The sequence below is a fragment of the Wolffia australiana genome, chromosome 3 (assembly GCF_029677425.1).
Source record: "Wolffia australiana isolate 7733 chromosome 3, ASM2967742v1".
NCBI classification, from domain to species: Eukaryota; Viridiplantae; Streptophyta; class Magnoliopsida; order Alismatales; family Araceae; genus Wolffia; species Wolffia australiana.
In genome coordinates, this window is record NC_135837.1 from 12923945 (window position 1) to 12935467 (window position 11523).

Genomic DNA, 11523 nt, shown 5'->3' on the forward strand with positions numbered 1-11523 from the left:
AGTTGAAGAGAGAAATAATCACCCACAAGTATACCTTCCAATTTTATGTCAGCTTGGAAACTTCTATATATACATATTCAGTTGATATTACGGAGAAGAATAATACAAGGATAAACCTAATAAAATAATAAAATCGATAGAAAGAAAAATGGATGAATGGATAGATAGACGAACGGATAGATATATCGATAGACACATCTACAAATACATAGATACATAATCAAATAGAGAGATGAACAGACAAATGTAGAGAGAGAGATATAGATTGGATACAGATAAGCATCTACCAAAAAAGATAAACTCTGTATAGATAAAGTGAATTGTTCATCAATAAGCATCTACCAAAAAAAATAAAAAGTCTTTTTCGATACAATTCACCAGGTCCCTAACAATAATATAATATATATTGAGAGAGAGGACTGGTAGGGAGATTTATTGGCCATGTTATACCTTTCTACTTGTTCTTGGCCTTGAGTTCGCTGACTCTCTCCTCGGTGCTCTTCAGCGCATCGCCATATATGCTTATCAGCTAGAACAAAAGAGAAATAAAAGGAAAAGTTACGAACAGAAAGATGAAATCAATTAAAGAGGATGATTAAATGTAAAGTGAATAGGCACAAAGTTACTTCTTCAATTTCTTCCGGAGAGATGACGAGCGGAGGAGACATCATGATGTTATCACCCGAAACTCTAACAAGCATTCCTCTCTTTTCGCACTCGGCTCCAAAGATGGCACCGACGCCTGATTGGAAACCAAGAAAATAGTAAAAAGAAAAAGATTACAAAAACCCTAAACCCGAACCCTAAAACTTGTGTAAAAGGGAAGGAATTTACATACCCCATTCAGCGGGGAAGAAGTCATTCGGGGACTTGTTATTGGTGAATTCCGTGCCAAGGATCAGCCCAGTGCCTCGTATCTATTGATTTTCAAAACCCTAACTAATTCACCGACATATTGTTCATATTAACCTAATTATATAAGATAATCTGGTATATACCTCTCCAATGATAGGGCTGTCTGAGAAGGCTCTGATCCCATCTTGAAACCTGGGGGAGACGCGTCTGACCTTCTCGGCAATGTCAATCTCCCTTCAAATAAGAGAAATCGATGAACATGGTGAGATTTTTTCCCCAAATTTATTATTCATATCCTCGCGGTCCAACCTATAGATCTTTAATGCCTCAAGGGCGACGGCACATGCTACCGGGTGCCCAGAATAAGTAAAACCATGAGCAAAAGAGCCTGGAAATAGAAAATCATTGCAAATTATGATTATTAGAAAAATAACGGTGATCAGTAAACCCATTAGCGAAATAGCCTTAAAATAGAAAAATATCGTTATTAAGAAAATGATGGTGAATAATGTTCGGAAATATGTCTTTATACCAAGCTTATTGCTTTGGGAATAAATAACTTCTGAGATCTCAGGGCTGACAAGGAGCGCGCCGATAGGCATATATGCTGATGAAAGCGCCTGAAATATTATAACTAATTTAATATTGGTAGATTATGGTGATGACTTTGATAAATGATATTTAGAAGAATAATGACCTTTGCAATTGAGACGAGGTCGGGTTTGATGTGATACTTATCGGACCCAAACATTGTGCCCAGCCTTCCAAATGCACATATTACCTGGCGTAATAAGGAATCAGTGACGGTGATTGTGTCAGTTAATTAAATTATTAATTTTTAACTGAACTAGGAAAAAACTCTGGAGCACTTTTACCTCATCTGCAATGAAGAGAACATCATACTTCTTCACTACAGCTTGAATCTGGAGCAAAGATGTCATATTTCAGGAGCATTAGCCGATATGTTTAATCACAGTGTTGAAATTTGAACAAAGCACCATAAATATATTGTTAGATTTTCATAAATAAGCAAATAAAGGATGTGAGTCTTCTGTTTGTTAATCGACAAAATAAACAGCTCTTACATAAAGGAAAAGATGACGAACAAAAATGAAAAAAAACGAGAAGTTTTAACAAAGAGTTTGGCGTCTAGTCGGATCTCTAGTTTGGCTTTCATAAAATATTTGGAGTTTTTACAAGATAAAAGATAAAATTACAGTGATCTAAGTTTTGCAGGTAGGATTCATCGGACAATGATGAAATTGTAATCGTCATCGAAATTTTTGTCACGCCTTAATAAACATGATACAATGACGATCATGATACCATCATTGCAATCCAGTTCACCAAACAATGACGATAATGATGACAACTTCGTCATCGTCCTTTGCGTGCTTTGTCATTCGTCACAGAACAATGACGAATGATTGGATTTGTCCTTCCGTTGTGTGCTGCTAAGACAACGATGATGACAGTGAGGAGACATCGTCCTCATGTCATTATCATCACCGATGGGGAACACCATTCACATGTGCGCTATAGGCAGAAAATCAAGTAATTAAGAAATAGTTGAAAATTTCTAGACGGGTAAAAAAGAATATGAAAAAAAAACCTTCTCAAAATAGGTCTTTGGAGGGGGAATGACGCCACCTGCTCCCATAACTGGCTCCGCAATGAATGCCGCAATCTAAAAATCAATATAGAAATTGACGCATGAGTGCAATTATGCAAGATAATCGCTCTTAAAAACAATCATTACCGTCTCTGGGCCCTCTTTCAGAATTAGCTCCTCTAGATTATTGGCCAGACGGGTAGAAAATTCTTCCTCTGTCTCACCTGTTAATATGTCGAAATTTTTAACACACATACATTACTACGAGGGCTGAAAAAACAAAATATGAAAATTTTGGATACCTGGCAGATGGAAACGCCAATAATGAGGGCAATCAGTATGCAAGACAAATGGCGCTGGTAAATCAAAATTTTGATGCAGGGCTGGGAGGCTGCATTGACGACAAATAAGATCATTTAATGATGACTCAATTAAAGCAAAAAAATTTGATCAAAGTATTTTATCTTACCCAGAGAGGCTTGCAGAAATCATGGTGGATCCGTGATATCTACCCAAGAACAAAACAAAAAATAACTGTAAATGAGTTGTCAACGTTACAAGAAAATGATAGCAGGTATTCTGACATTAAGGACGCTGAGACAAAAGCTAGGAATTCTTTTTTGAATGAAGACAAACTAGGGATTGATGGCCTACGATTTGTTCCTTGCGATGAATTTCTTCTTATCTGGTCTTCCGAGCGCATTATTGTAGTACCAGACAAGTTTCACCTAGAAAATAAAATTCAGATTCCAGTGGGACTTTGAATAAAAGTATTTCATAGAGGAAAGGGCCTTGAATTTTTACCCATTGAAATTTAATCAGAAAAGGGAGAACGCTGATCAACATCAGCTCTTTAAAACTAATTTATTAGGCATGGAGAGACGGTTTTTTTTTTTTGGAAGAATCATGGCGAGACAAAAATACCTCACAAATACTTGTACTTAATATCTTTTTATTAATAAAACATCTGTATGAAATGCCTCCATTAGGAAAACAAAGAAAGTCAACTTGAGGTGATTCATATCGCGCATCTCTTTAATAATCATATTGGTCAGCTTTGAACATTTGTTACGCAATAATTAAACATCTGTTTACCCCTAAGAAAAGGAAGATCCTTATTAAAAAGAAACAAGCTGAGAATGAGAATTGTGACTAAAATTGGTATATTCTGAGTGTCAGCTTTCAGCTGATCTTGGAGAGAAGCAATGGAGAAGCTTCTTCTCCACTTGTCCAAACCCTAGCCGCCAGGGAAAAACGAGATTCAACCGATAATAATAAGTCATTAGGTTTTACATCATAACCCAGTACTTATACTGGGCTTTACACATATCGGGTAAATAATAAGTCATTAGGTTTTTTGAAGAAAAGGTAGATATCTAATAACATAATTATATGGCTTTAAGGACATAAAGAAAAGAGAAAGGTGGACTTCTGCTGACGCTGAGGTTTTGTTTAATGTGAAATCATCAACAGCATTGACTAGGAGGAATTTTTGGAGACTGTTCCTCTCCATAGTCTACTATTAAGAGAAAAAAACTTATTCTACTTTAATGATCTCAGTCGGTGATCAGCTACATAACTTCTACATTGGCTCATGTTGTCACCGTATTTTGCGTCATCGTCACCCAAAAATCTGCCAACGATGATTTCACCATAGTTATCCGGCAACAGACAAATGATGATGACAATGATGACATCAATATTGTCTCTTGTCATCTGAGTGAGGTTAACAGAAGGACAATGATGGTGCCAATTTGTCATCATGATCCTACAGGCAAAAGAGAGATAATAATGGCTTATCATCCTGGTGAGGAAGAATGACTTGGACAAAGATGACTCATTATCATCCTGTTGTCATCATCATATGCCCATCATCATCATCAGTGATGGAAATCTCTAGTTGTAACCGCCAAGACTTCGTAACTTGATACACTGAGATAATGATTTATGATCAACCAGTAACAAAAGATATTGTGAAAATATATCAGAGTACCAGAAAGGCCGATCTTGGAAAAAGCTAATTATTCAAAAAAGTACAAATAAAAGTCAAAGTATTTACCTGAAACTATGCCTAAAAAGTATAGGAACAACGTCTATAGAAGTGGCCCAAGAAAAAGCATACCTGAGTGTCATTCGCCTCTGAACCACTATTGGTGAAGAAGACCTTCCCCATTTTTCTAGCAGTGAACATATCAAGAAGTTCTTTTGCAAGATCCTATCAAGACAAACGAGGAGAAAAACAAAGAGAAATAAGATCTAAAAATAAAGATAGTCTGTCACAGAGTTTTTCAAGATAGAGATCTGGAAGATAAAAGGTTTGAAAGCATTTAGTGATGGTACCAATGAAGGCTTTGTAGTACGGTTCCAAAAGGAATGGTAAAAGGGCAAGGTCTTCAATTGGTCTACTGCAGCCTGTATAAGACGTGGCTCATTACCACCTTTAACGCAGAAAAAAAAATTCGTTACTCAATGAAGTGAATAGAGTATACAGTGAGAGACTAACAACAAAAAAAACTCTTAACAGTTTAACTCGTCAATAATTATAGGTTCTCTTCTCCCATACCTAGAGCTGTAGACCATAGTCCAGCAAGAGCATCAAGATACTTGTTTCCATCAGTATCGTAAACATAACTACCCTGGAATTTTTGGATCGGATTGTAAGTTTCTCATCAACGGTAAAGATAAGAAATAAAAATGCCAGCTTGTTTCATAAAGAAAACATTTTGAAAAAATATCAAGATTTTGAATCTAATAACGCACTCCAAAGTTTTAGCTGACTTTGAATCTACAGAGCAATGGAATACTACCTCAAAATTAAAAGAGAGCCTTCTTAGCAACAATTTTTTTTTTTTGAAATAAGGATAGGGGAGATCACATCTTTAAATTCAAATGGGTTAGTGCAATGGTACATTATGAGAACCACATGGATAAACAGGAAAAAATTAGGAGGATAGAAGTAGGTACTGTCAGATGACCGGAGGGTATCGTTCCTGTTTTATTTGGTCGTTTAAATGCAAAAATATAACGCCCTCTTTGCCTATTTATAGCATATATATTGTTATAAACTGTCTCCAGTAATGTATCGTGTTATGTTTCTTGGCTTCCCGGGTGGTGGGTTCCTACCTTCGACATACCCTCCATCTCTGTCTTTATTTCTAACGAGTATTAAAAAGGAGCCTTCTTAAAAACAAAATTCTGAATTGGCGAATGAAATGCGACATGGGCATGTTTAAGCTCTGACACTTTGTGATCGTCTCAATGAAGCTGTTCGGGAAGCCCTCTACTACGGATCTGGTGATTTTATTTGAAACGATTTGGAAATAAAATATTTATACCTCCATCATTCTCCAATTCGGAATTTTATTTTTAAGAAGGCTCCTTTTTAATACTCGTTAGAAATAAAGACAGAGATGGAGGGTATGTCGAAGGTAGGAACCCACCACCCGGGAAGCCAAGAAACATAACACGATACATTACTGGAGACAGTTTATAACATTATATATGCTACAAATAGGCAAAGAGGGCGTTACATTTTTGCATTTAAACGACCAAATAAAACAGGAACGATACCCTCCGGTCATCTGACAGTACCTACTTCTATCCTCCTAATTTTTTCCTGTTTATCCATGTGGTTCTCATAATGTACCATTGCACTAACCCATTTGAATTTAAAGATGTGATCTCCCCTATCCTTATTTCAAAAAAAAAATTTGAATATGAAAAATGGAAAATACTTCCTTACCTCTTAATTCGTCGTGTCCCATAATATATAATTAGGCATTAAAAAATGAAGTTATTTATGGCCCAGAATCATATCTGAACCTCCCAGTTTCAACGGCAAAAAATCAGCAGTCAACAGCCGTTATTGTACAGAAAATCATACTCCAAGGCTCATGCTCTGTTCATCTGTCAATTCACCATTTCCAACCATCACATTTAATTGAACCTAATCATCTACATCCCCTGGAGCTGGTCGGGCGGCATGAATCACCATGTCTAGAGTTCTTGATCTATCTCTCTTCTCCTATCTTCGTTCCACATAAAACTTCACCTTATTTCTAAGATTCCAACAGATCTCCTAATGTTAAATAGCTTTTTTTCCTTTTTTCCTTTTATCTCCTTTTTTTTCTTTGGTAAGTGGCTCAAGTCTCCCTTCTGTTCCCTTCTTTCCTTTCTTTTATTTCACATGAGTCACTTAAGTCACGGGAGAAAGACTTAAATGACTCATGTGAGTTGCTATTTATTCTCCCATGCGGAGAATAAGCGACTTAACTATGATTAAGCTTTGGCCCACCAATGTGTAAAGCGCAAGTATTTAAACTGGTCAACCTTCTTAGAATGTTCTTTTCCAAAACCCGAATTTGCTCTTAGGGATTTGGCGGCGCTGGAGGAGTCTGTTCATCACTGCTTTGGGTGATTTCTGTCCCCTGTGGGGTTTTATGATTTTAAAAACTGCTTCCATACCAAAAGCTTATACTTCATCAGGCTATCTGAACTTTACCCCGGATTAAGCGCAGGCATGGGCCTATTGGGCTTTCTTAATACCTGGGTTCTATTATATACCTCAAGCAAAATGTAAAACAAGAGAAAACTAAATCGACAGGATAAATATTCTTCTTGATTCAATGGACGCATCCTCGACAGGTTTGTTATCAATATATTGCTACAGCACTTTGAGCCAAATGCTGGTCAATTTTTATGATGACATCCTTCAATATGCTGAATTTCACTACCCATAAGTAAACTTCTGATGGTAGGAATCCTTTCGGGATTCGAATTCATTTCAACGTAAAACTGTAGACACAACATCATGGAAGAAAAGCAACATGCTCAGGTAAAAATGATAAAAATTTGCTACAAGACCATTTCTATTAAAGCATTACGATGGACACTCACCTCTGATCTTTGAATGACCAGTGGATGCACGTCATTGCTCTGCCATCCTGCCGTAAATGGAGCAAGCATATCATGCCCTTTAAATCTGAAAAATTCCAAGAAATCCATTAGAGGTTAAAAAAGAGTGCACAAAATTTAGACGAACACTACAAAAATATCTCAAGAAGCCTATAATAGAAAGTTTCATACCCTTTTTCATCTTTAGATTCACTCTGTGGAGATGTCTGCGAACTGTTTTGCCGAAACTTCCATTGAGAAATTCCAACAGGTGAGGCGTCTCCTAACAATATACCGGTCTGCAACACAAAGTTATTACAATGACGCACAAAAAGGAGTAACCTACAACCTAAGAAAGCTAGTAAAGTCTCAAGAACATCAAAACTTCACGAAAAAATGTAACAATGGATCAACAGCGAAAAATATACGCCTCACTTCTCCTTGATTTTGGTTTCCAAAATCTCTTACGCTTCATCAGTGAGCCTAAGAGTCGAATTTCATTTAATTTCCAGCAGATAAATGTGAGGCCAATGCAAATTAAACGATTTTCGAATTTGCTTCCACGATTCTAAAATATTACTACTCAGCTCAGATGATCTCACCAGGCGCTTCCTTTGCCCTCTCATGGCAGCTAAACATTAAAAATGAACTAGAGTTGAATTCCTTTCAGTTTCCATTAGATTAACGTGAGGCCGATGCAAATAAAATATCGTTCTTAATTTGCCTCCACAATTCCTCAATGTTCCACCTCAGCTCAGATGATCACACTTGACGTTTCCAAATCTCTGAAACTCTCGTCCTCAGATCAGAGTTCAACAACTAAAAATGAATTAGAGTTGAATTCCACTCAGTTTTCATTAGTTCAACGTGATACCAATGCACATAAAACGTTCTCCAAAATTTGCATCAACGATCCGAATATAATAGGCTTCAGCTCAGACGATCACACTAGACGCCTCCCAATCACCGAAAACCCGTGTTCTCAGTTCAGAGTTCGATATTTAAGATGAATTGGAGTTGAATTCCACTTAGTTTCCAACAGATTAAACTGAGGCCAATGCAAATTAAACGTTGTTCAAAATTTGCATCTACAATTCCAAAATATTCCTTATCAGCTCAGATTATCACACCAGAGGCTTCTAAATCACCTAAACCGTCGGCCTCAGATGGCAATATAAACATTAAAAAAGAATTACAGTTTACGATTAAGCGTGAACTGAAAACAATCGATCAAAGAAACAAGAACGAGATCCGATCATCAGATCAATAACCTGATAACGCGCCTTCGATCTGAGGAGCCGCCGGCATGCAATCATCGCCATCTCCCCCTGGTTTTCGCTTTCCCGCTCCAGATATAGCGATCACTGCTCCAGATAGAATCCTACGCCAAAACGGACACTCCCAAGTTTACGATGCGCAGCGGTCACTTTAAGAAACCTCTCACTGCGCAAATTTTGTCGTAATGGCCTATGGCCCACCCTGGCGGTAACCACAGGCCAGGCTCCTTGGGCTCACCCTGCGGTGACCGTACGCTATACCGCCGCCGCCGCCGCCACGTCATCTTCAGGGGGGATTCGAACGCAATAAGATCAGGATAACTGGATTTGGTGAAGTAAGCAAAATCATAACTAGTAGGGTTTGGACATTTATTACAGTTTTCACTTGGACATATTTTGTAATAGGGATCGTCAAACGTCATCCGTCACATCACACGTCACCGTGACAGAAACATGATGGATGACATGACGGTGATGGTGAGGGTTTTAGGGCTCTGTGACGGTGACGGTAATGGATGACAAAGTGATCGTAATGGGGACCTGACGGTGACGGGGTGCCCAGGATGTGTGACGTGACGGAACGGCCATCACGGATGACGGCCGTGACAGGATTTTTCGAAAAGTTAAAACGAACAGAAAATACATATAAAATCATTATTTTTAATCTTTCTGATGGCTGACATTTTGCCACGTGACGTGGCCCGTGGCATTTTGCACAAAAGTCCATGTTTTTTGGTGCACGCAAACCGACACCGCCCATAAATAATTGGAGATATAACCATCCGTTCAAGTAGGGTTTTATTCACGTCACCCGTGATGGTGACTCCGTCATGGTGACGGGGACGTAACGGGACACCCTATGGAGGGATGGTGATGGGAACATGACGGTTTTTTTGCATTTGCTGGGAAGCGTGACGGGACAGTGATGTGACGAAAGTTTCGTCATGTCACTGTCTGTCATGTTTTGTCATCCGTTCCGCTATTTTGTAAACTGTATCATTCACATCTGTAAGTATAAATAACCTCATGATACCCTTCCAGTGTTGGAAATATCTAGGAGCCACGAGGAGGGAAGCTTACGTCTATCTAGGTATGGTACTGTCATCATGAAATATCTCACCCGGTTCATATCTCTCATTAATAAGGTTTCTCACACTATGTGTGGCTACTTGGTGTCTATAATTCCCATTTACCTTTATCCCACCTGAAAATGCAAGAGCTTTTGTTCTAGCCATTCTAGTTTTCGTACTTGACTCAATTGTGTATAATGGACCAAAAAAAAGTTTCATTCACGAACAGGCAAACCGTTCGTGAAAAAACCTCCCAACCTAATGAGAACAGGCAAAAAAATTCAATGTGTGAACAAGCACGAACATGAATAAACTGATTTGTGACATTAAATTCAAGCACAGGTAACTATGAGTAAGAGAGAGAAGAAGAAACTAAATGAAACCAAAATTAGGAGGTTTTGGTTGATGGAAACCGATGGATGATAGATGAGTAGATGTCACTTAAAACAGATCCAAAGGTAGATGATTGTGAAAAATACACGAAGGATGTGAAGAAAAATGAGGATGTAGAATGCCCCAAGGTAGTAAATGAAATAGACACCAATCTTAAGAGAAAATGATAACGAATAAATATTTTTCTCTTTTTTTCTTGTTTTCCTATTTTCATTCCCATTTCTCTTGTTCAATTTTTTTACTTTTCACGTTTTCACTTTATTTTTAAACAAGGTTAAAAAAAAACCACGTACAATACATGGAGAATAATATTCTGTATGAGATATGAAAGGTTGGTCCAGTCAAATGCTCTTGGTGTGTAAGACAGCATGTGTAGCAATTGTGACATGGAATACAAATAAATTTTTTTATTAAAATTCCCTCTCCTTGCATGAATGATTTTACATAATTGAGATGAGATGAAATGACACATGCACCAATTCGTGAACTGTCGTAATCAGAATGAACACAAGTCATCCATGCTACATGAAATAGTACAAATAAGATGGGAAGTTGTATAAAAATAGAGAGGAAGAAAGAATGAGAAGATATCATCAATAAGTAATATCTCAAAGTGGAGGAAGAAAAGACTTGGGAGTTCGGCTTATCATAAGTAACATGGAAACTATGTGCGAACAATAAAAAATTAAGGTAACATGTATAGATAAGAGGAAAATGGGTGGTAGGTTAGAGTATTACACATAACTCCCAAAATTGACTTTATGTGGCTCAAGGGAAGGTAATTCTGTGCATAGGAGTTCAAGAAATGACTGCTTCTCCTTCTAGATGAAGATTCTTCCTGCTGGGATCTAGTCAATCTAACAAGCAGGGATATGGGTACACACAATCCACTTATCATCCCTTCCCACGATGATATTGCTTCTAAGCTTTGATAGAATGGTTAACTAAAAGGGATGTATGCATGTGATAGGGATCTTAAATTCATATTATTGCATGATAACAGGGTGCGTTTTTAGTTTCACATCTAAAGTACGCCCCCCCCCCACACCTCCCCCCCCACTGCAATGTGCATTTCACCGATGTGAATGGTAGTAGAAAAAGAGGAAACAGAAACCAAGCTTGAGTAGGTTCATCTCATCCCATTAGTGTTGGCTGCCACTAGACCAATCAAATATGCCTCAGTTGTTACCCTGCTTAATGAAACATAAATTTCTATTTATCTATAATATCTGTATATCTATATCTATATATTATAATATATATAGATATATATATATATATAGATATAGATATAGGGCCACCTAGGGCCGTCAGTCTGCAAAAGAAAATATAAAAATAAAAATCATCAAAAAATTGAAATTCAGCTAAGCCTGTTTCTACAATGATATATATTTTAGCGCGCTATAAACCTGGCTCTCATAAA

General features: G+C 37.6%; 1 protein-coding gene across 1 annotated transcript; it reads right to left on the minus strand.

Annotated features, from left to right (window-relative positions):
• Positions 1 to 284: 284 nt before the first annotated feature.
• On the minus strand, positions 285 to 8772 carry POP2 (Pyridoxal phosphate (PLP)-dependent transferases superfamily protein). Its single transcript, XM_078572565.1, has 19 exons — positions 8632 to 8772; positions 7553 to 7659; positions 7364 to 7448; positions 5031 to 5103; positions 4808 to 4905; positions 4590 to 4682; positions 3122 to 3195; positions 2937 to 2975; positions 2770 to 2858; positions 2615 to 2691; positions 2468 to 2542; positions 1731 to 1778; positions 1553 to 1636; positions 1388 to 1475; positions 1165 to 1243; positions 999 to 1089; positions 839 to 917; positions 627 to 742; positions 285 to 529 (listed from the first exon to the last, which is right to left on the minus strand). The coding sequence occupies exons 1-19, from the start codon at positions 8680 to 8682 to the stop codon at positions 455 to 457; spliced, it is 1521 nt and encodes a 506-aa protein (XP_078428691.1). The 5' UTR covers positions 8683 to 8772; the 3' UTR covers positions 285 to 454.
• Between the last annotated feature and the right edge of the window lie 2751 nt (positions 8773 to 11523).

Excerpts from the sequence above, each read along its gene's own strand:
- POP2 (XM_078572565.1), bottom strand. The coding sequence starts at position 8,682 with ATGGCGATGATTGCATGCCGGCGGCTCCTCAGATCGAAGGCGCGTTAT. Across the intron at positions 5,104-7,363 it reads TGGTCATTCAAAGATCAGAG|GGTAGTTATGTTTACGATAC; the intron begins GTGAGTGTCCAT and ends CAAAAATTCCAG. Across the intron at positions 1,244-1,387 it reads TTCCCAAAGCAATAAGCTTG|GCTCTTTTGCTCATGGTTTT; the intron begins GTATAAAGACAT and ends TTCTATTTCCAG.